This window comes from Dermacentor silvarum, chromosome 1 (assembly GCF_013339745.2).
Source record: "Dermacentor silvarum isolate Dsil-2018 chromosome 1, BIME_Dsil_1.4, whole genome shotgun sequence".
NCBI classification, from domain to species: Eukaryota; Metazoa; Arthropoda; class Arachnida; order Ixodida; family Ixodidae; genus Dermacentor; species Dermacentor silvarum.
This window is the reverse complement of record NC_051154.1, coordinates 118,906,613-118,933,394: the sequence shown is the minus strand read 5'-3', so window position 1 is coordinate 118,933,394 and position 26,782 is coordinate 118,906,613. Positions and strand designations below refer to the sequence as shown.

Here is a 26,782-nt window from a genome sequence, read left to right as displayed (position 1 = left end):
TAGTGATGTATTCAATGTGAAGTGCCCAAGATAGGTTAGACGTGATATGAATACCTAAGTACTTCTAAGAATTGACAGATTTCAGGGGGACATTGTTTAGGTAGTATGTTGAAGGACTGTTAGCACTTCTAGATACACGCATGACTTTACATTTGTTAACATTTACATTCATTTGCCATGTACTGCACTAATTAATTATGGTGTTTAGGTCAGATTGGATTGGGGGCAGGAACAGTTGTCATAATTAGTTACTTTGCGAAGTATGATGCAGTCAGCAAGACGGTGAATGTTGGAAGAAATAGTGGAACTGAAGTCGTTTATGTAAATTAAAAATTAGAGAGGTCGAAGGACTTTCCCTTATGAAACACCCGAATGTACCATAGTAGGTGACAAGTTATGATTGTTAGCTGTTTCATATTGCACACAATTAGTTAAAAAGCATTCAGTCCACTTAAGCAAGTTGCTTTCTAGATTTAGTAGGTTCAGCTTGTATAATAGTAATTTATGACAGGCCTTGTTGAAGGCCTTGCTGAAATCTAAAAAGATTAAACAATCTAAAAAATTTCCATTGGCACATTATGAATGATCAAAAATTTGATGTAATTTATGTGTGAACGATATAAGCTCATATATAAACTCATATGATATATGTAAGCTCATATATGAACAATATTATGACTCATATGTTATAGTTTGAGAGATACAAAGCGGATATTTTGAATCTGCTAGAGTCCCTGAACAGTGCAAGAGTGGTACGTTTTGTCTGGCACATACAGACCATGTCGTGCGTGACTAGTGTGTGACTAGACCTGACTTCTGACTGTATGAGGAAGCGTTTATTTTGTCCCTTGCCCAGCAGAGGTTTAATAAGTTTCGAGGGCTTCTTGTAAAAATTACAATGCTCTTGAGCACCAGAACCCTGGCAGCAGGAGCGGCAGTCATGTGCATGGATGTTTAAGGAAGCTTCATTATTACAACAGGTCACTGACCACGGTCAAAAAACACTAAGCTTGATGTTTTGGACCTGTACAGATCCCTTGTTTAAAATGTGCTGGTCGTTACAATATTCGTTTATATATATGCTTGAGCACCCGTCCTATGGTTAGAGGATACACATTGTAAAGATTACCATGTAAACTCATTTATCTATTGCTTATTTTAATTTCGATCTTTTCATCATTTTTGTGTTTGCCTTCGGTTTAGACAGTGGTGTATGTGAAGTTTTATTATTTCATAAGATACTGCGACCCTAATTTTAAATAAAACAGACATTGGATTGAACGAACCTTTCTTGTGGACTATTATGGTCCATTGTAATAAGCGTCGGCTGTATTGGGCATGTGGCTTCCCAGCAGACACTGTCAAAACCTGTAACAGCTAGGGAGCTAGTGCAGGAACTTCAGTGTGACGTCACCACCTGTATTTTGCTGTTGTGCCTTTTTTGTGGCACTGTTTGTTTTGACTGCTAATCTTGCTATGGCCAGAGGCCGTCTTGCCTCTTGTATACTAGTTGCATCAGTGACATAGTGTTATCTGGCCCAGCACAGCTTTACACTAAGCCTCAAACACCGTGTTGTGTTTATTATAAGCATTTCTCTTCCTCTGAGCATGAACAATCCCGAAAAGAAAATACCGGAATGGAAGCACCCTCTTTGTTTTTTAGCATGAATTGTTTTTAATCTTTAACAGATGCTGTGGTGAATTCCTTTAAAAAGTGCAGCACTGCAAACCGTCTGAATCTAACACAAGGACAGGACAGCTTTTTACTATAGACACTGACACTGATAGAAGTATAAGCAACAGTTTGAGTCGAGGCGCGAAGGACTTGCTGGCTTTTCCAAGTAACAGCATGAGTGCTTGACTATACTTTGTGTTATTACTGCGCTAAGCAATTATGAGTTCGCAATGAATGTAAAATTGACATCCGCCTGTATGTAGCGCAAAGCTACAAAGGAAACTCACACAGGTTTCTCAGGAACAAAGCTTTGTAGTTGAAGAAAATTCGTCCTGGTTCAGGATTCGAACCTGGGACCAACGCCTCTCCGGGGCGGTTGCTCTACCATCTGAGCTAACTTGGAGGCTAGCAGATCGCAGTGCGAGGCCGAATTAATTGACAACTCGAACCACAAGGACAATGAATGTGGCAAATCAGTTCGGTGGAATTCTGCAAGGGGGAGGAAGGTTCATGAAAGGAAAATAGACATCCACCCGTATGAAGCATGCAGCTACAAAGGAAACCCACATGGGTTTCTCAGGAACAAAGCTTCATAGTTAAAGAAAACTTCGTCCTGGTCCAGGATTCGAACCCGGGACCTCTGCCTTTCTGAGGCGGTTGCTCTACCGCACGTTAATGTTTGGGCATTCTGGAGCATGAGGACGTTAATGCTAGGAAATCACACATGGATGATTTTCCCAGCTTCTCATTGGGCCAACCAGGTGCTTCTCCAGGCCCCAGAAACAATGAAGCGCTATGCTTCATAAAGGACTCAGATGCTGTGTAACCATAATCTTGTGCTCAAGATCCGTATATGTTACACCACCACCTTACCTCACAGCACGCACATAGGGTGAACTGGCTAACCTACAGGTGTTTCCCTCTATTTTTTTTTATCGAGCGACTTTTTAATGTCTCTGCTCATTTCTTCAGAAAATAAACGAGGGACGATGACCGACAAAATTTTTAAAAACCGATTGTTAGTGCAGAGCAAAGTATGAAGGGCTGCAGAGGATGGACTGAAAGTGCCAGGCCAGCTTGTTCTGTTTACTGTATCTATGCGATCTTAAAAAAGTTCATAGGAAAGTAACGTAGAAGTAAGGGATTATTTTTGTATAATTCCTTAATTACTTTCTTGGGACAGCACTTGCTAACTGTAATGAAATCTATTTTTGAATGAAGTAATTGTAATTGTAATCGGTAATTTTTTTTCTGCAACGTGTACAAGTTTGGTACACACATAGTATGACTCCATTCAAGCTGAATTCTCCGGTGGAAAATTGAGGCCTATGCAATGCCTGCTCTATATTGCGTTGTCAAGGTGTGCGTCTTAGAGGGGTTTTTCCCAGCTCATGCATCTAATGCTCTGGAGAACTTCAAATTTTATTGTGTCATCGATAACCCAATTACTCCTTGTTAGATGAATTTGTCTGCTTGCAGTGGCACAATGTGGCAGCAGTTCAGGGTGGTGTTTATGTAAAAACCAGTCCTGAGCATTGCTTCTGTAATCATTTCGTCAGTTGTACGACTGGGGTTGCTAGTTCATGCAAAGGAGGACGTGGCTTTGTAGCTGCTCAGCACAGTCATTGACATTGGCAGTGGAGTCTGATTTTTGTGTTTTAGCACAGTTTCAAAAAATTGCCTTTGGCCAGTGGTGCATTTCCTGCTCTTGCATGACATGTCATAATGTACTAAAATTGATAGTCAAAGCTAACTGATTGTGGTAGATTGTGGTTATGGCACTCTGCTGCTGAGTACGAGGTCATGGGGTTTATTCCTGACCGTGGCAGCCAGATGCTGATGCTGAGCTTTGAGTGCATGGTAAATAATCCTAGCTGGTGAATATTACGGGGCTTCTCGTAGCCCCTGTGTTACTTTGGGACAATAAACTGAATCATTCACCTTGAAGGGAGATGTGATAATGGTGTCAGTGTAGTAAGTTCCTTCTACACTGATGGCTGTGTAAAGCAAGTTGTGACTCTATAGTTTAGCACAATAGACAGTTTTAGTATAGCATACGCAACTAATAGCGTACGCTATACGCTATAGTACAGCGTCCGCTAAACAGCGCACATTTATTACAGTTTTAGTTGGCCTGCAAGATATTCCGATCTCAGAGGCCATATGTCATCGTCGCGCCTATCTCTCGACTTCACTGACAGGTGGCGCTGACATATCTCGAAGGTTTCCCTCGTTAGGCTTCGTGTCGTTCGAAACGAGAAGCGATCTCGAAAACTCCACAAGGTTATCCATAATACACTGTTGTTGAAGCGGCCTGAGACTAAGAGAAAGTCGTTTGCGCAGTCATTTGCCACGAACGAAGCGAATTCTACAAAAGCCACGCCAAATTCAATTCGAAGCGGGCAGTGGGGACCGCCGCCATGTTTTACGTAAACTGCGCAAACCACGCAAAGACGGTAACGCTAAATCTGAGAAATAGCGTGCGCATGCTATACGCTATTGGTGGGATAGCGTTCTGTGCATGACCAGTGATGACCCGCTATCTTACAGCATACGCAATGGCATTGCGTACGCTAAACTAAAACTGTCTAATAAGGTGGCTTAACTGAGTGTTTATGTAAAGGTCTTGCCAAGAATGCATTTTTTTGTCTTAGAACTATGAGTGAAAAGTTGCTGTCCCATGGCTACTTGTTCGTTTTACATCAATGTTTGGCTGCTGCTATAGCCTGTGTTGCCATGGTTTTCAGGACTTTGAGGACTGGGATGACGTAGGACTGAACATTCCCAAGCCACCTGATCTGGTGCACCTGTACCGCAGTTACAACAAGCACTCCCGTCTTTGCTGCGATGTTGTAGAATGTCAGGTGCAGACTGACTTTGAAGATTCAAATGTGGAGCAACACCTCACAAGCAACTTGGAAGCTCTTGCAGCTGAAAAAGCCGCCCTGGTGAGTTGCCATCATCTTTTATCAAGCATGAATGACACAAACCACTCACTAACATGAGTACTGTCTGATCGTAATAGTTTCTTTGCATTTCTCAAGACTGCTTTGAAGCGTTACACCATGGTTGTAAAGTTTTCTACGCTCCCATTGGCTGTCCTAAAGGGGCCCTGAAACACTTTTTATCGAAGTCTAGAAGTCTAGAAATGCTAGAAATGCCACATTTCAATGGAGGTGAAATGCAAAAATGCCCATGTGCACGTTAAAGTGCACGTTAAAGAACCCCAGGTGTCAAAATTAATCCGGAGCCCTCCACTACAGCGTGCCTCATAATCGGAACTGGTTTTGGCACGTAAAACCCCCCAAAAAAGCAGAAGAGTTCACAGTGTCTCAAATGTCGTCTTTATTTTCACATGTGTGAGTACATAGGCTGCATCCACATCGCGTAAGCTATGGATGCTGCACTGCGGATTCGCGTTAAAAGGATTCCTAACATAACGAGCTTCGACCATGATAGTGACACACTTCGAAGGTACGAAACTCGGGAAGCACATGACCTGTTCCAGTTGGATGTTGGCGTTATGGCCGGCATGCCACATGCCTAAAGCCACGTCAACCACAGAGACCACGCGGTTGTCCTCAGCGAGCCGCAGCAAGCTCTCCCTCCTGAAGTGCGCGCTCCCGCTCATGTGCTGTAGTCTGGCTGTGCTACGTGGTGTGAACCGGTTTTTTCCTGCAATAGCTTGACCGACGGATAGTAGTCACATTGAAATTGCCCATTTAGAAGCACTGTCAATAGCTCAATATGAAGCAATGTCTGCTAAGGCGTCTAGCGAGGAGTGGCTAGGAGTGAGCGCGTGTTGGCAAGCATGTGTAGTCTGACCTTAAGTTTCGCGTGGTTCAAGGCTAGTTGAGTGGTTGAGTGTTCAAAACTAGGTACTCGTAATTAGCAATACCCAATTGCTACGACACCGATAAGCAGTGTGGCCAAAGTTAAATTCCTATGCGGGCGGCGGCCGCAAAGTGTTGGCAAACGATAGTTGGCGTCTTTCAGAAGTACGTAATTATTATCAAAATTCGAAAGCAGATTTTCACTTACTTCAGCCTGTTTTTTAAACTGCGTCAATAAATACAGTGGAATCTCGTTGATACTATCTTCGCGGGAACCGTAAAATAAAACGTATCATCCAAAAATTGTATTATCCAAAGCAAGCTCCGAAAAGTCGGAAAACAGGCTTACTTAGTCACAAACTCGCTAGCAAAGCTTTCTGTGGCGTCAGGTGATACTGCTTCGCGTAACATGCGCATTATGTGGAGCAGCGTCACTTGTTATTGAGGGACAGCTTCGCGGCAGCTTTTGTGACGTGCGTTTTGCTGCAGCCGACGTGCAGTGCGCATATTTACATAAGTGTGGCCGGCCCTTAACACGTTCTTTGTGGGCCGTTGGAATGTAATTTGATCTAGTACACTTGAATTTAAAGCTACGAGTTTCAGACATACCAGTTTGCGGTCGTATTATCGAATTTCAGGTGAAAATGTGATCGTATCAACCATATGAAAGTACATTTGCTCCTATGTGTTGGCCGGGAAAAGAAAAGAAAATGTATTACAGTAAAAGCTCGATGATACGATCATGGCTAATACGAATTTCCGGATGATACGAATTTTTTTGTGGTCTCGGCCGAGCCCCATTACTTTGCAACGTGCTAGAGAACGGTTGCTACGAATCGATTTTCAGCCTGTGTCGGTTGATACGAATAAACGCCGCCTCACCGACGGCCGCGAAAGAAAACAGTGCGCAGTCACGCGCTTTCTCTCCTTCTCTTTTGGTGCGGAGGCGCGGCGCCAAACAGCGCGGACTCCGCGACTGGGCGCGAAGAGTTTGAAGTGGTGGCACTTTTGGTGCTTTTGTACTTTTCCTCCTTTTCTGCGAGCCGTCAGATGGAGTGGCTGCTGCGCTTCGGGCCTCGTTCTTCGTGTTTGCGCCATTTTGCCTAGTCGCAGCGAGCTATGTCTCGCAAGCGGAAAGCACTCTCCTTTAAAGAGAAATTAGACATTCTTCGAAAGGTCGATGAGGATCCCAAGAGGAAGCGGATGGAGTTGGCTAAGGAGCTAGGCCTCGCAACGTCAACACTGAGCACAATTGTTGCACAGCGAGACTATCATGAAATGAAAAACGTGCTTTCGTTCAACGTCAACGCGAAGCAAGCGAATTCGAACACGCTTATTTCGAACATACCGCGCACCGACAATGCTCTTAGCAGCGCGCCAAATCACGCGGCGGCACCTCCGACCGGCATTGCTCCGACACCGCCATAGAGCAAAAGCTCAGGAGAGACCCCTCAATGCCGCGCGCGAAGGAACGGGGGGAAAAAAAAAAAGAACCCGCGGCGGAAATTTCCTTCTCTCTCAAATTGCAAGGTCGCCGTTTCTGCATCGCGCCGGAACAAGCGTGTACGTGCCGACTAGAGTGTTCTAGACAACTGTATTCTAGCACACACTAGTGCCGACGTCTCAGCCACGTGGATAAAATGGCAATGAACCCTTCTCCTCTATTTTCTAGTCACATGTTGACCTTGCACGCTGCGGCAGCAGCTCAGAGGGAAGCAGCGGCGGAGGCACAGTCGGGCCAACGAAACTGCCACGCCCGCAAACGCTCGCTTCCCGATAACGGCAGAAAACGAAACTTCAGGGCGCGGCTAAAATAAGCTGGCGCCAGCACGGCGGCGGGCGCGCATGGAGATGTGTACACGCAGTCGAAGGTGAGAGAGCTACGAGGGAATTGAGAGGGAGGGCAAGGGGAGCCACCGAAGCGGCGGAGTTGACGCGGCCAAATCCGCTTCCCTGCCGCCCTCCTCCCTCACCTTCGACGGTCTCCGCGCGCACCCGTGTGCCGGCGCCGCCCGCTCGCTCCCTGAAGCTTCGTTTTCTGTCGTTATCGGGAAGTGACCATTAGCCGGCATGGGCAATTTCGTGGCCCGCGCTTGCTATGCGCTTGCGCGCCGCGATATTTCACGAGTCGCACTGTTTGTGCATCGTGCTATGGTGCACGAATACTTCAAAAATACGTCCTTTTAATTCGAACAAATTTTCGGGCCCCTTCGAGTTCGAATTATCGAGATTCGACAGTAGTTTTAATTGTGGTTCGATGATACGAATTTCGGCTAATACGAATATTTTTCGTGAACCCGTGAGATTCGTATCATCGAGCTTTTACCTTATCCCGAAAAATGTATTACGCAAGATCGTATCAACGAGATTCCACTGTATATACAGTAATATTTGGATGAAGCGCACTGATTTAAACATCCTTCTTGGACTGATGTCAGCTATCAACCAATAGCAGCCATCGGTGGGAATCTTGCATATGACAATATATGCAAGCCGCAAACAGCTTCGAAACGGGTGAGGAGGAGGCCTCGTTTCAAAAGAGTGGGTTTGAGAAAAAGATGACTTCGAGCTCCATTTGTAAGCTCCACGTGTTGCGCACGACTGCAAAATTTGGCCGAGATGTTCACAGCAGCGTTTGCTATCCGTGGATTGGGGTGTTTCACCAAGCTTGAGGGGTGGTTCAGGACCCTTTTAAACTAAAGGATAGTGCCAAAGTCCATTTCACTTATGGCTGTAGTGTCACGTTGCATCTAGGTGTAATAAATATGAAAAGTTGCATGCCTGTCTTCGTCGCCATAGTAACAACCAGCACAATGAAGACTCTTTCTGTTGGGGCTTTTCTTCCTTTCTTTTCTATTGTTTTTTTTCAATGATGGCACTGCACTGCCTGTACACGATAGCAATTTTCTTTTTTTTAATTAGCAGGTGCCATTTTGGTATCTCTGCTCATGCACTGTTTTATTATTGTGTACTGTGTACTGCATCTTTTTTTTTCATTAGCATATGTTGTGCTTTGTTTGTGTGTTTAATTGTTTATGTATGCACTGTCTAGTCTTGCATATTTCTGTCGATCATGATTAATAGTGCGGCAGCACAAAAACAGTAAAGTCCACTGACAGCACAAAATACCCATTGCCTTGTTAACTCTTTCCGTACAGTGCCCATTGGGCATCGTTAGCCCGCTATCGATGGTTTGAAACGCTGCTTTCGAGACCTTCCGCACCACTCACGGACATACTGTGCTATCGCACGTGATGGAATAGAACTATATTTTAGTTTTCTAAGCAGTTCGCTTTTTTACCGTGAGGCGGTCATTTTTAAACGCGCTTCGAAGTTTGGCGTCGTCAAAGCATAACGCAAAAATGTCCGGCTGCGGAAGTGGCGCGCGCTTCGGGTGATCGCAGATATCGCGATTCGGTTGCCTCTGCAGCTGATCTTATCGATTGACCGAATAGCAGCGAGTCGGAGGATGCTGATTTTTCGTCGGACTTTTAGTCAGAAAGCCACGACAACGGAAACCAGCCCAGAACATCGGCGGCTGACCCTGGTCACCCAACTGTAGTGCTTGCAGTTAAATGTTTGTAGCGTAATACCTGTTCCATCAAAATTTTGATTTTTTTCGCAGATAGCGCCTATACTGCAATACATTATATATATCTCATAATTTTCGTAACATTTTTTTCTTAGTAGATACAAGCATGTCTTTACAAACTTTGTTAAGTTTTATCCCAAAATCTTGATTTTGGCAATTTATATATATTTTTTATGAGATATATCGTTAATAAAACTTTTATGCATGAAAAGTGCATTCATTCGGCTTTTTCATTATGTATTTCATAAAATAGGGAGTGCCGTAGTTCCTTCAGGAAATAAAATATCTGCCGTAACCTACAAAAAACACCTATGCTTCCCATGGCAGGGAAAGAGTTAATATTACATATATATATACAGTAAAAGCTCGATGATACGAATCTCACGGGGTCACGAAAAATATTCGTATTAGCCGAAATTCGTATCATCGAAACACAATTAAAACTACTGTCGAATCTCGATAATTCGAACTCGAAGGGGCCCGAAAATTTGTTCGAATTAAAAGGACGTATTTTTGAAGTATTCGTGCACCATAGCACGATGCACGATTGGTGCGAGTCGTGAAATATCGCGGCGCGCAAGCGCATAGCAAGCGCGGGCCACGAAACTGCCCACGCCGGCTAACGGTCGCTTCCCACAACAGAAAACGAAGCTTCAGGGAGCGAGCGGGCGGCGCCGGCACACGGGTGCGCGCGGACCGTCGAAGGTGAGGGAGGAGGGTGGCAGGGAAGCCGATTTGGCCACGTCAACTCCGCCGCTTCGGTGGCTCCCCTCGCCCTCCCTATTCAACTCCCTCGTAGCTCTCTCATCTTTGACTCCGTGCGCACATCTCCGTGCGCGCCCGCCGCCGTGCTGGCGCCAGCTTATTTTAGCCGCCCCCTGAAGTTTCGTTTTCTGCCGTTATCGAGAAGCGAGCGTTTGCGGGCGCGGCAGTTTCGTTGGCCCGACTGTGCCTCCGCCGCTACTTCCCTCTGCGCTGCTGCCGCAGCGTGCAAGGTCAGCATGTGACTAGAAAATAGAGAAGGGTTCACTGCCATTTTATCCGCGTGGCTGAGACGTCGGCACTATTGTGTGCTAGAATACGGTTGTCTAGAACACTCTAGTCGGCACGTACACGCTTGTTCCGGCGCGATGCAGAAACGGCGACCTTGCAATTTGAGAGAGAGTGAAATTTCCGCCGCGGGTTTTTTTTTTTTTTTTTTTTTTTCCCCCGTTCCTTCGCGCGCGGCATTGAGGGGTCTCTCCTGAGCTTTTGCTCGGAGCAATGCCGGTCGGAGGCGCCGCCGCGTGATTTGGCGCGCTGCTAAGAGCATTGTCGGTGCGCGGTATGTTCGAAATAAGCGTGTTCGAATTCGCTTGCTTCGCGTTGACGTTGAACGAAAGCACGTTTTTCATGATAGTCTCGCTGTGCAACAATTGTGCTCAGTGTTGACGTTGCGAGGCCTAGCTCCTTAGCCAACTCCGTCCGCTTCCTCTTGGGATCCTCATCGACCTTTCGAAGAATGTCTAATTTCTCTTTAAAGGAGAGTGCTTTCCGCTTGCGAGACATAGCTCGCTGCGACTAGGCAAAATGGCGCAAACACGAAGAACGCGGCCCGAAGCGCAGCAGCCACTCCATCTGACGGCTCGCAGAAAAGGAGAAGTACAAAAGCGCCACCGCTTCAAACTCTTCGCGCTCAGTCGCGGAGTCCGCGCTGTCCGGCGCTGCGTCTCCGCACCAAAAGAGGAGAGAAAGCGCGTGACTGCGCGCTGTTCTCTTTCGCGGCCGTCGGCGGGGCGGCGTTTATTCGTATCAACCGACGCAGGCTGAAAATCGATTCGTAACAACCGTTCTCTAGCACGTTGCAAAGTAATGGGGCTCGGCCGGGACCACAGAAAAATTCGTATCATCCGGAAATTCGTATTAGCCGTGATCGTATCATCGAGCTTTTACTGTATATATAATTAATAAATATATTAATTGGTAGCTTAAAAGCAACTTGAACCTCCATTAAAAAACTGCCTTTTGTCACAGCATGCACAAAATTTAACTAAGTACAAACACCATTTCTTTACAGGCATGGCCTAAATACTCCTAGTATGTGTACTGAAATGCTGTAGGATGGCACAATGAATATTGTTCAGACTGTGGCCTCTTGGAGTTCAATATGCACCCGTGGCAGTTTATGCACTCTGAGTTTCACAGGAATCCTCATCTTGTTTACATTGCTGCTATCCATTTGGGTGCAGCAAGCAAGAAGTGTGATATGTCAGGCGAGCATAGCTGCTCTGAGAGTAAGGATGTGGAGGCTTTCGTTTGAATTTTCAGCTGTTTTCTTAGCTTGCATATTTGTAACATTTTGCAGACACAAGACCCTGTCATTGCTGTGTGATTTAAGCACTGGGCTTGTTTGTTTTCAATCCACTAGACTGGTGAGAAGCCCATTAAAGTGCTCTGCTGTTGGTTACAATAGTTATTAATAGGAGGAAAAGAAGTCACAGTATTTTAAAACTTTTTTATTTGTTCCAGGAAGCTGAACTTAACTTATTAAAGGTGCATATGGACAAGACCAACCAAGAAAATCTTTTGCTTACAGCAGAGCTGGACAAATTTTTGTTGTAAGTAAACTTTTAATGAAATATTTCTGCTTTCAGATCATTTTACCATGCTGACACACCCAGTGTGGCATACAGCCTAAACCAAGCAGACAAGCCATTGATAGATGTATCAAGAAGACCCCATCATATTTCTTTGTGACGGGTGCACATACATATAAGGAGCCACCTGTGTCGGCTTCTAGTAAACAAAAACAAAGAAGTGATTAAAACCCATCTTTTAGTTGTAATAGCCTTGATGACTGATGGCTGGTTGCATTGGTTTTTCTGTAGTAATTGGAGAAATAGTTGTATAAAAAAAATCCTCCCTCCTAGTGGTGTTTGAACAGTTCACTTGTTTGCCAGGGGTTGTAACTACTGCTTTGTGGCAGTTCTGTTGAAGTGATGAGCATGCTGTGCAGCTCAATGCACATTGGATGTGGCACTCAGATGTATGACTTTGCTTCGTTCTTTGTGGAGCAATAGAGCCTGGCGTTGCAAGCATTGGAATGCTATATGGGAATGTGAAAAGGCAAATTTCTTTTGTGTAGAGCAAGGTTCCTTGTGTGTTGAGTAATAAGCCTGAAACACTTGTCACAAAAAATATTAGTGAATGAGCAGTTTCTGCAAAATGTCCCGGTGTCAACCCATTTATTTATTTATTTATCTTATACCCCTGACACATGGGCAAAAGTAAAGTCCTTTGCGGGAAACTCCTTTTGTTACTTCGAAGGACCCTTTGTAGAAAGGAGTTGCGCCGATGACACACGGCAGCGCACTAACTTCTTTAAGTGGTTCCTCAAATGAACGCTGCAAAAAAGAGAAAAAAAAAAGCTCTGGTTGGTGAAGCAGCAAGAGAGAAAACATTTACAAGAAGCTGCGCATGTAGATTACATTTAGTGATTGTAGAACCTAACAACATTTTTCCCCATTTTCGATGGCTTATAATGCGCATATTTGTAATTCAACATGGCGGCGCTAGCGATGTGGTGCGGCGTTTGAAAGTATAGCTAGAGTAAATCTTCACTTTTCGACAAATCGCATTACCGCTAAAATTTAAAACATTTTCCAAGGTAAAACAAATACTTACGGGGCACCGTAGTTATGTGACAGGTTTTCTTCTATTGATGAGTTCTGCACGCTGTATACGAGAGTACACCTTTCCACTCGAAAAGTAGATGCCCGATCTTCTTTCCTGCAAAGGTACTTTGCCGGGAGGGAGATACTCCTTTGTCGTGTGTCACTGCGCTTGGATGCCTTTCCAGTAGCAACGCCTCCTAAAAAGACTATGCCTGGAAAATGAGCCGCGAACCCGCTGCCCTACCCTCGGATTTTTCTCTCCCCCATCAGTAGGTAGGCGAGCGCCTCTGACGGCCATCCTTGTAAACATGCCGGCGCGCGGCGGCCGGGAGCCGAGCAGCCGAGCTGGCTTGCCATGAGCAGACGACACCTTGTCAACCGCGCGTTGTTTCCGCTGCTATATGCAGACGACGACACTCAAGTTGTTTATGTATCGCTGTTGTGAGATAACAAATTCGTAAATGAAATAAAGTCCACTTTCTTGAAACTCATTTTTTACGGGAAACAAAGCTTCACACGAATGGCGGTAATTTCGTCTGCTTAGCAGGAGCCGTTGGCTTAGCGCACCAGCTTTGCGCTGGTTTGTGTGATGTTTTTCGCCGTCTGTTATTGCAGAGCCAGTAGCCGCGTTTACATGAATGCGACAACTGGCGCATCGCATCGCATCACATCAACTTGCTAGCGCATCGCATCCATGTAAACGGGCCTAATGCGCTAGGAAAGCGCATTACATTAATGCGCCAGGCAGGGGTGGATTGAGACGCGTAAGTCGACTTTCGCAGTGCATGTAAATGCGATCGCACCGCATTAGGAATTATAGGAAACGCAATTTGCTGTGGATCTGCATGGGCGCTCGCTGAGCTGCGTCGTGGCGTGACGCCGGAAGCGTCTGCAAGCGCTGCTTTGCGTTCGCCGTTGCTCTCTGCGTTCGCCGTTTGCGTTCGCCGTTGCTCTCTGCCGGCGGACAGCGTGCAGGCTGGCTGCTCCCGGGCTACGCCATTGGCTACACCGATGGCGTCACGTGACCAGGCAGTAGGTAGGCGAGCGCTCTCGCACGGCGCCTGGTGACAACACGCGGCAGGGACCTCTCTATGGGAAAAAGAGCGACGTTCCAGGCATAGTCTTTTTAGGAGGCGTTGCCAGTAGATGTCCCCTTACCTAAAGGACTTTAGAGTGGCCGTGTGTCAGATGTATTACATACTGTAGCCCTATAAGGGGCTATAACAAGTGTGGGTACTGCGGAACTCCGGTTATTGCAACCCCAATTTTGCGACGTACCGGGTGACCGATTAATACAGTCCCAAAAAACTAATTAAAAACCTCAATTATACGAGGTGAGATCATGCACATCTCGTCTCATATTACAACTCGCGTGAAACTGCGAACGCAATGGCAGATGCATCAGAAGCACTGCCAGCCACAAGCAGCTCCCTCGCGGTGCTCTTCCGCTTCGTCAGGCGGGGGTGACTGCCCCTACGCATGCGGAAAGCTGAGACCAGTCTCTGGGTTGCTTCCTACCCTCTTCTTCCGTGGTGTTTGCTGCCCTCTCAGCATTTGTTTTTTTCCCCCTATCACGTCGCTCGACCGCCCCTGCCTTCGTCCTTTTGTTGTCATCTGATTGTGCTTTCTCTCTCTCGACGTTTTGAAGACAAGGTCTTAGCTGACTTCAGGTGTATTTTGCGTGTCTGGGATCTGGGTTCCTTCTAACCACTTCTAGAAAAAAAAGGGTTGCTTAGGTGATTTGTAGATGTCTTATAAAAATGAAAGTGGTATTAAAGAGACACTAAAGTCAAATAAAAAGTCAAGCTAAAGTGATAGAGCAATGCTCTAGAACGTCTAAGGCGTCAATGTAATCGTGAACAGAACTTTAGTAATCGAGAAATTGAGGTAAATGCAGGACACGATAAGAGACTCCCCAGGGACATTCCGGTACTTAACCTATGACCAAGGCACTCCTCAAAAAAATTATCTCACTACTACTCAACCACTCGTATTAAAAGGATTATTTCGTTGGATTATAAGACAGAAGAACATGCTGCTTGTCTACTTCTATTAGATTCTTAGAAAAAATACCTTTTTGGCGTTACACTTGACAACGACGCGGGTGGTCAAAAGGGGTTTCGTTTTCGCTCGACTCTGCGCCGCGCGCGCTTTCGAGCTTCAGTAGTTCCGTTATCGCGTAGTGCTGCGCTGGTGTTGCTGGCTCGCTAAACTTGCACTTGAATTTGCCATAAGCTTGAGAGTCGCGACGGCATGTCCAGACGGTGACCAGCTTCATCGCCCGACATCGCATTGCTGAAGTCCTCCCTGCTTTCGCGCTCGGAAGAGCAGGTGTCGAGGCCGCCGTCGTAGTAGGCAACGACGCCGGCAGCGCGAGCCCTCAGCAGCTTGTCACGCTCATCGGAGCGTAAATCGCTAAAATCGAGCCCAGCATTGCGAGCCAATGTGTCGTTGTCAGGCTCGTGAACTAGTTTGTCCATTGCGACGAGCGTCGACGTTCACCGTGTTTACAATTCGGCGCACGCTTTACCTTCCGCTTTTGCACTGCCGTTGGCTCTGTCTTGGCTCTGTTTCTGGACGCGCGTTTGCGCTTTCCGCCGTAGCGCCGTCTGTGGGCGTTGTTTTACTCACTGGCAGCACGTCACTATATGGCCATGACGTCACCACTCCTCGCTCGCGCGGTCGATTTGAATTGCGCTAGATGTACGCGGACGCTTTGGACGCAATTTTCTTTTAAAATAAGTATTTTCTTGGCACGAAACAAGCGTTTCGAGGTTTCTGGTATGGTATTTTAACAGTCCACGTTGAAATAATATTTGCCTTTAGTGTCCCTTTAAATAATACCTTACCATGCCGAGAACATGTAGCAATAGTCGGTAATACCCGCCGTGCTTGCTTAGTGGCTATGGTGTTGGGCTGCTAAGCATGAGGTCGCGGGATCGAATCCTGGCCATGGCGGCCGCATTTCGATGGGGGCGAAATGCGAAAACACCCATGTGCTCAGATTTAGGTGCACGTTAAACAACCCCGGGTGGTTCAAATTTTCTGGAGTCTCCCACTACGGCGTGCCTCATAATCAGATCATCATTTTGGCATGTAAATCCCCATAATTTAATTTAAATTAATAGTCAGCAACTAAGGATATAATAAAGAAAGTGCAATTTGCCATAAACGGGGTGGTCTGGAGTGTCTGTGTCGCCGCTGCCAAGTGCCATCTAGTAATTCATGGCCTCCGAGATTTGTGCGCGCTGGCAGGTTTTGTTCTGGCCGTCCCATTCGCACAGGAACAGGGTAATTTCAGTGGTGGGCGTGGCCAACTCCTTCTCCGCACTACTGTGATCGCACCTGAGGGCTTCTCATGCGTCGAGGATGCTTTCGCACAATCCAGTACTGTTGATGTGGCTTGAATGAGGCAAGAAAAAAAAAATTCCGCATTGGCTATGTGATCCCTTCCTGATTAGAAAATCGTGGCTGAAGGTGTAAGAGGGTTAAAGCGCGTGCTGGCAGCTATTTATTCTCAAATGCATAAATTTTTTTTCGCACACATACTCCTACTACATTCACGTGTGTTGGAACTTCGTCTTTCATCCGTCTAGCAGACGATCATTCATCATCATTGTTTTGTGCCTCACGAGTTCTGCTCGCTCGTGGGCATGAAGGTATCTTTTTTAGTTCGCTGTTCCATTAAAAGAAGAGTATGTGTTTTGGACTTGCCGTCTCTTTTTAATCAAGACAGCGTGGCACCCAGCGGACCTTGAGGTCCACCATATGGTACCGAAACCCCCTTAGATCTTATGAAGGACGTCAACCTCATCGATTCATAGTATCGGGCTGCGATAGCTGTGCATTTGGCGAAGAGTTCACGGCTGCCAACTGACTCATGGAACAGCTTCTCTGACGGCGCCAGTGCCTACGCTCACAGTTGGACGACATCCTAAAAGAAGCGGAATTCATTATACGAGAATGGCAAGAGCTATCAACATCACAGGTCAGCGTTTTACATGATCCGATTGACGCACTCTACCTGCAGATAAACAAAAACAGATGAGAACATTCTAAATGAGACGCCTGACGATCTAATCGAGAGTGAGATGTGAGACGCGAGCAAATATGGAGACAAGGTTGTTACAATGGCATCAGAACTTTGTTTTGAGCTTTAGAACAGCAGTATGTCCCAAGCTTCGCGCCAGATGGGCAGCCAAGCTTCAGTCAGCGTCAAGTCTAGACTACTGCAGTTGAAACTGATGAAATTCGATGGTAACCAAAAGCAATGGCACTGTTTTTGGACACAGTTTTCGACAGAAGTGCACAATAAGGAAGAGCTCAGCTCTGCTGACAAGTTTAATTACCTGAGCACTCTACCCAGTGGAGCAGCTGCGTCGGCCATATCTGGACCCAAGGCAACTAAAGAGTGCTATCTGGACGCTATAGATATTCTCAAGAAATGCTTCGTAAATGAAAGTATAATCGTTCAAGAGCACCTTCGAAGCCTTTTAGATTCGCGACCTATGTCTTCGTCTTCAAACATCACTCAACTTTGAGACCTCTACCTCTATGACCAAGTAAACGTGCATGTAAGGAGTCTCAAAGCTCTTGGCACAAGTCCCTCCACTTAATGTTCCATGTTGTGGGAGATTCTCTTGCGAGTCTTACCACCAGACGTAGTGCTTAAATTTAATTAACTTTACAAGCCGACGAAAGCGTCCACAGCGGTATCATTGATTCAAGCGGAAGTTGACTCAGAGCACCGGATGACGAAAGCAGAGAAAGAGTTACAAAGTCTTCTGGAGTACTTCGAACATCAACTTCACTGCCGAGAAGCTGTGCCAGCATATGCGTCTCCTAAAACACCAGAAGTCCTCCAGAAAAATAGAGAGACATCGCAATTTGTTCAGAATCGCAACGTGCCATCAGCAGCGGCTCTACAAAGTGTGTTGGAGAAGCCTGACCTATGCCTGTTTTGCAAATCATTTAAGCATAGTGCTGAAGTCTGCGACAACAAAGAAGTGAGTTTGAAATACAAGGAACAGTTTCTCACCAAGGCTGGGCAGTGTGTTCTATGTCTTAAAGAAGGTCACATGGCAAGGGACTGTAGAGCAAGACGAAGATAGTGATAGATGTTCTCGATGTCATGTCACTTCAATGTGTAACCATGACTTCAAGAAGGAAGAGAATGAGGCTTCTGCGACCGCAGTTAACCTTCTTTCTCAACAAGCGAACGCCATTATATTATTGCAGTCCTTGACGGCGAGAGTGGCAGGCATGGAATCTCCGAAGCACTACAGGATACTCATCGATGGCGGAAGTCAGCGTTGCTTTGTTACCATAGATGCATCATGCACACTTGGTTGTCAGTTTCTGCAAGGGGGAACGGTGACTGTAGGAGTTTTCGGAGGGCAGAAGACTCGGAAAACAGCAAGAAGAGTCTGAGTGATCGTCTTCCCAGAAAAGACGGATAAACATATTGAAATAGAAGCTCTAGAAGTGGAGGCCATCTGTAGTGAGCACATTTCCATTCCAGATGACGAAGTTACAAAGAAGATGAAAGAAACTGGATTGGATACACGAGCCCTTTCTTTAGATGGAGACAATGGAAATTCTGTAGCGATACTTATAGGTTCAGACTATTACTGGAAACTTGTGACTGGGGATGTGAAAACCGTGTGGAAGAAATGCAAGGAACTAAAAGCTGTGCACACTAAATTAGGATTGACTGTGCGAGGGCCACTTCCTTTCACAGGCAACACCGTTCAATGTTCCAGTGCCATTGTGCTCCGAACCTGCATAGAAGAGGACACTGTTTCGGAGGTTCTCACGCGGTTTTGGGACCTGGAAAGTCTAGGTGTCAGAGCTGTTGAAGAAAGCATGATAGCGAACTGACGCTACTGGAGTTCAAGAAAAATATGACTAAAGAGGACAGTTGCTATCAAAAGTTCGACTTACTTGGAAGAAAACAATGGACCTGGCAGACAATTTCTCTGTGGCCATTAAACGCCTCGGCATTTTGATGCGCAAGCTCAACAAGGACCACAGCCTATTGGAAAAGTACGACAAAACCATTCATGTATATCTGGAAGAAGGATCAGCAGAAAGAGTTTCCTAGTCAAGTTCCACGAGCAAATTTCGACTTTACTACATACCGCATCGAGTGGTTATCAAGGAAGACCGGACTACCACAAAGATTCGCATCGTTTTCGACGGATCCTCGCATCCTGCTCTACCGCATCCTGCTCTACTGCAGCGATGGCCTAGCGATAGAGCATCCGCCTCGTATGCGGGAGGTACCGAGTTCAAATCCCGGTGCCGCCGGGAACCCACCGGTTTTTCTCATGGCTAGAGATGTCCCCTGGCCTGGTGCTCGGCTGTCGTGGGGGTCCACATCTCGAAAGAGGGCCCAATAGACATTTCAGCTGTTGTCTCTGGGCACCTCTTGTCCAACCACAGACGGCCTTGTAGACGAGCATCCGCCGCGGCTGTGGGAGGCAAGTGCTGCCACCGGGTACCTACCGGTAAAATAGGTACAAGCGCGCTCCCGGCCTGGTGCTCGGCCATTATGGGACCTGAACGCTTGGAAAGGGGTGTTTGACCTCAACCGGAAGGTGCCCCCACCTCAATAGGTGCTTGGGGCGCCACATGGGAAATGACCGCCATGGGAGCGGCCCAGACACCACTTTTTTTCCGTGCTCACGTTGGTTTCGACGGGAATTCAGGGCGCAGGCTCCTTTCCCAAGCGTATCACCCCTGAAGGAAGCCGAACGCCAGGCCGGGGTACGCTTGTACCCTTTTGAACCAGTGGGTGCCCGGCGGCGGTGGGAATCGAACCCACAGCCTCCCGCAGCTTAAACCCAGACGTAGCCGCACTGCTTTTGTGTTTTTGGTGATACAAGGTTGCTATGACAGCAGATGTCGAAAAGGCCTTCCTTCAAATCGGCCTGCATGAAGAGGACAGAGATTCACTACGATTCCTCTGGTTTGCAATGCCTCCTCGGACAAACCAACTTTTACCAAAACAAGAAATCCGGAGGATTACCAGAGTGGCATTTGGAGCCACCTCAAGCCCTTTTCTTTTGATGGCCACGTTGCAACATCATTTTTGGTGCGCCGAGGATAGCTACAACACGACAGCTCTACTGCTTTAGAAATTCATGTACATGGACGACCTTCTGATCGGAGCTGACACAACAGAAGATGTCATTAGGATACTTGAAGAAATAACATATTCAGAGATGCTTCTGGAAACATAAGGAAGTGGAAAAGCAATGACCCTGCAGTGACTGCTAGTTTTAAAGATGCAATCATGTCACAGGGACAAGCACTTTGTGCCCTCTCATGAACACTCAAAGTTCTTGGATTGTCCTGGAATATGGACAGTGACAGTTCCTTCTTCCATCGAGTGAGCATCTTGCACTTTATTTCACAGCATGAAGTGTCCAAGCGTTTCGCTCTGCAAGCTGTTGCAAGATTTTGTGACCCCTTAGGTCTCCTCTCTCTTTTTCTTGTGAGAGCAAAGATATTTTTGTAAGACCTTTGGAGAGCGAATCTCAAATGGGATGAACCTTTACCACCCCTATTTCGCGCACGCATGGGTAAAATTGAGTCAAGAAATAGCTCAACTTCAAGGCTTCAACATCCCCAGATTTTTGGGTGCAAGAATGGAAAGTACGATCTTCGAAACAAATCTACACATCTTCTCTGACACAAGCGAATCAGCATATGGAGCAGTTGCTTACACATCCAGGTTTGATTCTACCGGCAACCCTTGTCGTACAATTCTGTTCGCAAAGACAAGAGTTGCGCCAATCAAAACAATGACACTGGCTCGACTTGAGCTAATGTCTGCTTTGCCAGTGGCATGCATGTACCGTTATCTTTCAAGGGACTGCGACCTGGACTTCAAGATAGTAACAATTTGGTCTGACTCGCAAATTACGCTCTGCTGGATTCGAAAAGAACTGATGGCATGGAAGGCCTTCGTCAGAAACCGGGTGGCCGAAATACACAAGCTAATGGATTCTTCTTTTTGGCGCTTCTGCCCAGGAAAAGAAAATGCAGCAGACTTATTGATGAGAGGACTCTCAGGTGACAGATTACACAGATTACAGCAGGCAAAGCTGTGGTGGCATGGTCCGAAATGGATGAGCAATTCTTTAAGGTGGCTAGAAGACTTTTGTCAAGACATGCAAATAGGAATACCGGAATGTGTCAACACAGCATGTACTCATGCTGTCAGCACAAAACCATCCTTGGAGAGTATAATTGACACAGAGTGATTCAGTTCTTGTATTAAACTGTCAGAGTTACAGCTTGGGTTTTAAGATACACGAAGACGCCAAAAGGGGAGCAGAAGTCGTCGCAGGAGCTTTCCACTGAAAAATTTCAAGAGGCGGAATGCTACCTGATACGTGTCAATCCAAAGGCACATTTCAGCGATGAACTGACGTGCCTTTCGGAAAACAAGCCTATTCCCTTGCTGAGCCAGATTAAGCATCTACGACTTTTCTTCGACAAAGACAGATTAATTCATGTACAAGGTTGTGCTCATAGCAAAAATGAGAACTATGGAAGTCATAATCTGATTCTTTTGCCGAAAGATACTCATTTTACAACACTGACTATCCGACAAACCCATATGAAGGTTCTCCATGGTGGCGTCCAAAATACCCTTACTCAGATTTGTGAACAATTTTGGATTCCACAGGCCAGACAACTAGTCAAGAAAATGATATGTTCTTGCCTGTGGATGCAAGCAAAGCCATTACAGCCAGAAACACCTCCTTTACCAGTGGAAAGGTTTACAAAAGCAGAACTTTTCTTGGTGGCAGGAGTTGGCTTTGCTGGACCATTATACGTCAAGGAAAATGGTCATCAGCGTGCTTATATTGCACTATTTCCTTGCGCTGTCACTCGTACCATTCATTTAGAGTTGTTTGGAGACATGACTGCCGAAAAGTTCTTCTTTGCATTCAGGAGTTTCATTTCACGAAGAGGAATATGCATATATGTATAGACGTCCAAAATACTGGGGAAGTTCTGGAAAACTATTAGAACCCCAGGCATAATGTCATTTTTCGCAGCATCAGAAATTCAGTGGAAGTTTCTGTGCCCAAGTGCTCCGTGGTGGGGAAGGTTCTAAGAGAGACTAGTATGCTCTGTGAAGAACTGCTTGCGAAAAATGCTCTAAAGAAGACTCGTTGGCTATACTGAGCTCCATACGCTTTTAATAGAAGTAGAGGCTGTGCTGAATTCACCTCCTTTAACCTTCATCTATAATGACGTTGATGAGCCCTACCCACTTTGCCCAGCAAGTTTTCTAGTAGGTCTAAGAATTACATCTGTACCATCTTACGAAGTATCGGTAGATGCTAACAGTGAAGACCAGCTGAACAGGCTATTGTAAAACGAGAATAAGAACTGAAAACCTTTTGGGATTGCTGGCAGAAAGAATACCTAGGTGAATTGAAAAACTTTGCCGTTAACAAAGCTGAAGGAAGGAAATTTAGTTCTCATCGGCGACGAACAACGTCCTCTGCAAGTTTGGGTGATGGCAAGAATGCGAGAACTATGTCCCGGACGTGATGGGAAGGTCCACCACAACGTGAGTAGGTAGAAGTGGTATATCTCTGCAAGAGTTCATCATGAGACGGTAGAAAGTATGAACAGCCACCGACTAGCACTTTTTTTCATTGACCTTTTGAACTACGTATGTAGTGTTGGCTTTGTTAGCAAACGAACAAGCCAAACTCACCGGAATAAGTGTGCCAGTTTAAAGGCAAATATTGAAGGTGAAGTGTCACAGAAAGTGTGAACACACAATGAATGATACAGCTAATGTGGAGCAAGCTTTAAGAAAGGTTTCATTGCGGATGAAAGAAAATTCCTGTGTTCTGCTGTGTTTGTTTGCGCGCCATTGCTTGCTGCAGGCCGCAGTTTCGATGCTGGATGGAGCGAGAAATAGTGCGCAAAGCATGAAATAATAAATTATGCAATTATTTACTTGTTTATTAGTATAATGTAGTTGCTGCCCAAGTGGGCATTATCATATTTATGAACAGTATGATTGAAGCGTTAATTACACCGAACACGAAAATCCACATATCTATTGACAGCATGTTTACTTTATTTATTTAAAGAAAATATATTTATTTATGAATGCCTTACGGGCCTTCAGGAAGGCATTGGGCAAGGGGAAAACTGAGGTTACATCAGCGTAAAATAAGCGTTATGCAACAAGGCAAAAAAAAAGCATCAATGTATTAAAAGCGTACTTCGCACAAAGTAAGAGCGTGCAACATCAATACAGTCAATATAAAAAGTACAATTGAAATGAAAACTAGAACTAGGAAAAAGTATGCACGGTAAGATAATAGTAAATATTGCACGAAGATCATTTCTCTGCGCTACAGAGTAGGTATACAATGCAGAAGTCTCCACATCATTTGCTGAATCATGACGATGCAACGAAGAAAAAAATCAAAACAAAGTAAGACCAAGGCAATAACAATTAAACTCTGCCTTCTACTTTAAGCAAGTTCACAGGCAATGAATGGTGTGTGAAACCACACATGATCCCACACATGAAAAATAAATTATTAAACATAAGTACTACAAGATAATGGATGAGAATATAGAAAAGTACTGGCAAAAATAAAGGCACTAGAGAACAAGATGAAAAATTGTCTGGGATAGAGCCTGTAAAAATCTGCAAACTGTGAAAATAGAGGTGGTGTGCACGTCGAGTTCCTGCACAGTCTGCCTTCTATGGCTGCTTCCGCGTGCACTGCATGATGATGATTTATTGGTATCCCCTTTGATACGGGGCTGTGACAAATAGTCACCTGGCCTGCTTGATTTAATCAGGTATGCTATACATGCTTTTCATTCTAGCATTTTTGAATACATCTCCTTAATCTTTTTTTTTTTCCTTAACATTTCTCTCTCTACCTTGCACTGCTATCTGTGCCTGCAACAGATCTGGTCATATCAATCCCTTCCCTGCTTTTTTTTCCACCAATACCCTAAACGTCTCTTGCTTGTCTCGACTGCTGACTGGTTGATGCTTCCATCCACTTTAAATCCAAGTGCTTCTGAAAGGGGCATGTTACATACAGGTCTCACTTGGTGAATCCTTCACATTCCATTAGGATGTGCTGAGTGGTCTCCGGTTTTTTGCTGCAGCATACACACGCCTCATCTTGTTGCGAATATTTGCTCTGGTGTGTTTTTGTCCTTAGGCAATCAGCTCGAGCCACAAATATAAATTAAGGCACTGTCCTTTGTGTTATCGTACAAATTTTCCCTTCTAATTTCTTTCTTCCCATTCTTGGAAATCTCCATAGTCTCCTTAGTTTCAATTTCTTGCATCCAATTCGCTGTCTGTGTTTCTCTCACTTTCTTTCTGATGACTCTTGTGTATTTACACTTTCAATTACCCTGTACTTGGTTGGCAACTTTCTTGACCTCTTCCTCCATTCGGTGTCGACGCTTTTCAGATACAGGTATACTTGTGCACTTTTGCCGCCCATTTGTTTTGATTCATCTTCACGAGTCTTTCTTCAAAACTAATTTTGCTCTGCGCTTTTCTGAGTTGAAACAAGGCCCAACCGATGTCATCCTGCACGACTTCATTTGTGGTTTTGCCATGGACTCCCAAAGCCAACTGGCCTACCGATCTTTGGTTAACTTCTAGCCCTGACAAGATATCCGATTTTAAGCACAGAATGGCATTTGCAAATGTTAGAGCTGGCACCATTACTCCTTTCGAGATTCCACGCACCACCTCATACTTACTGTGGCCCCATAGTGCTCTATGTTTCATTATTGCTGCATTCCGTGTCCCCTTTATTTTCAGGTTATCTTGGTGGGTGCTTAAGTAAGTCTTACCTTCGTTTATGTGTACTCTGAGGTACTTATATTGCTTGACAATGGGGATGACTTGGTGTTGAATTGACGTCACGTAAATTCTCGTTAACTCTTGAGTGTTTTGACGGGTGTGTAATGGTAACATGCCGCTGCATTGAAAGATAGGTTTCGAAACTGAAGAGAGGAAATGCAAGAAAGTGCTCGATGGTCCATTAAAAGCTCCGACCAAACAAATAAGCTAAACAAATAAGTACGGGCTCGCATAGCTTACGCAAGGAGAGTGCGGGTTGTTTGCAAGCATTGTTATTGAAGCTGCTGCTTTATATATATGTCTTTGTTTATCTTAACCTTTCCTTGCAATATTTGCAAAACAAAATAATAATTATAATTTCAGTTGACACCTGAGCCTTCTTCTAGTGACTATGAGTCCCAAGCCCTTAACCTGCCTGTAACCGAGTAGTAGTGCGCTTATACTTCAAGCATATAAAACATACTCAAATTCGCTTCTCGTTGCGTTTGGTAATTTCCTCCCAAGAAAACCCAATATCTGATATGCTGACAAAGCAAGGTACCCTTGAGAGGAAGAGCGCACTGGTTTTCTTTGAAATTTCAGCTGTTTTCACGCTGTGCAGCAGTTTGATACTTTTCAGGCACTAATTGTAAGCGTGTGATCTATGCACCATGCTCGCCTGTTTGTAATGCCCATACCTGGTGAGGGGTCTTTTGAACCCCACAATTAAATTTTTTTTTTCCACAATGGAAAACATTTTGGTGAAGTGAAGTTTCAGAGATGCCCATTTAATTTGTCAACTCGTATGCATGAATAAATCACCACATACAGCTTAGACCACTTATAACGTAGCTGCTTATACAGTAGAACCCCGCTGATACGTTTTTCACGGGACCGTAAAAGAAAACCGTAACAGCCGGGAAACGCAAGAGCTGGGAAACAGGAAGAATTGAGAAATGGGAGTAGTGTTGAACTGCACGCAATATTATTTTAATTCTTACGTGTGAAAAAAAGTCATAGTTTCGCCCGACAGCGGAAGTATCGATTGCGATAGCAATTTAGTAGACAGCTATATAAAGTAAGAATAATAATTTTATCGTCCGTATAAACTTGTAAACATTCGCTTATTAACTATATTAACAAGCATGGTGTCAGCGCCCACAGGCAAACATGAGCACATCACACTCGATGAGCGCGGACACGCGCTGTCAAACCTGGCGTGAGGAATTTAAGCGCTGCTGCAGAACCGAGCGAAGTGACCTTCGCGCTGTTGTCTATCGCTTCAACGCAAACTGAGCGCTGAGAACACGCAGCACGTACAAAGCTACGAGCCGCCGATGCACCTACACTACGTAGACTCTGCCCCAAGTAGATCGCTTTCAAGATATGGCCTGCGCGACCGTGCGCAGTTCGCAGTTGATGCCAGAGCGCAACGCTGCCCGCTAGCCCTCCCCCCTCGCTCCTTTGCCGGTGCCTCGAGCGCAACGGAAGAAGGCGCGCTTCCTCCTTGCTTTTCTTTCTCTCGCGCGCGAGATATAGACGCGGTTGTCAGCTCCCCTCGCACGCTTTCACTCGCACATACAGCATACGGCACGCGGCAACAGTGTTATCGCCCTTGGATTTTATACGGAACATCTATGAGCCAAAACCAATTTTAGGGCCGCAACGCGTCATAGACACCATCTTTAGATAGCAAATACGGATCTCAAGGGCTATACTTTTGCTGGCGGAAACCGAAAATACGTCATAAGTGTCGCCCCCTGCACTTAGGGCGGCCAATGCCATCGTCAAGCAACCAAGCCAAGCGACATGAAAAGTCAACATGGCCGCTCGGGCCGGCGCGGGGTGGCAGTTCGCAACTATGATGCGGGAACGGTCCCACAGTTCCGACGTAACAGCGGGGTTACCAATGCATTATGTTTTATGGGAGCTGTGCCGGGACCAGCCGAAAACGACGTAACAGCCGGGAAAACGCAGCACCCGGGAACGTAACAGAGGGTTCTACTGCAGTGCAGAACCGGCTATAACTTGGCCTTTTCCAACTTCCGTTCACCCTCCCATAGAACTCCAGCATACCGCTAATAGTGTAGCCACGCGAGACGAAATACCGGTTGTAATTCGGCTTCTGCAGGAAAATCCTGCAGACAAGCACAGTAGTGA

General features: G+C 45.6%; 1 protein-coding gene across 2 annotated transcripts in view; it reads left to right on the top strand.

The window, feature by feature from the left end:
* Nucleotides 1–26,782, top strand: part of LOC119435911 (RAB11-binding protein RELCH homolog) — a 141,747-nt gene that overhangs the window by 6,630 nt on the left and 108,335 nt on the right. For both annotated transcript variants that reach the window (XM_037702606.2, XM_049660884.1), the window contains exons 5-6: nucleotides 4,423–4,623; nucleotides 11,609–11,697. In XM_037702606.2, coding sequence (XP_037558534.2) covers nucleotides 4,423–4,623; nucleotides 11,609–11,697 — 290 coding nt within the window. The remainder of the gene's footprint in view (nucleotides 1–4,422; nucleotides 4,624–11,608; nucleotides 11,698–26,782) is intronic.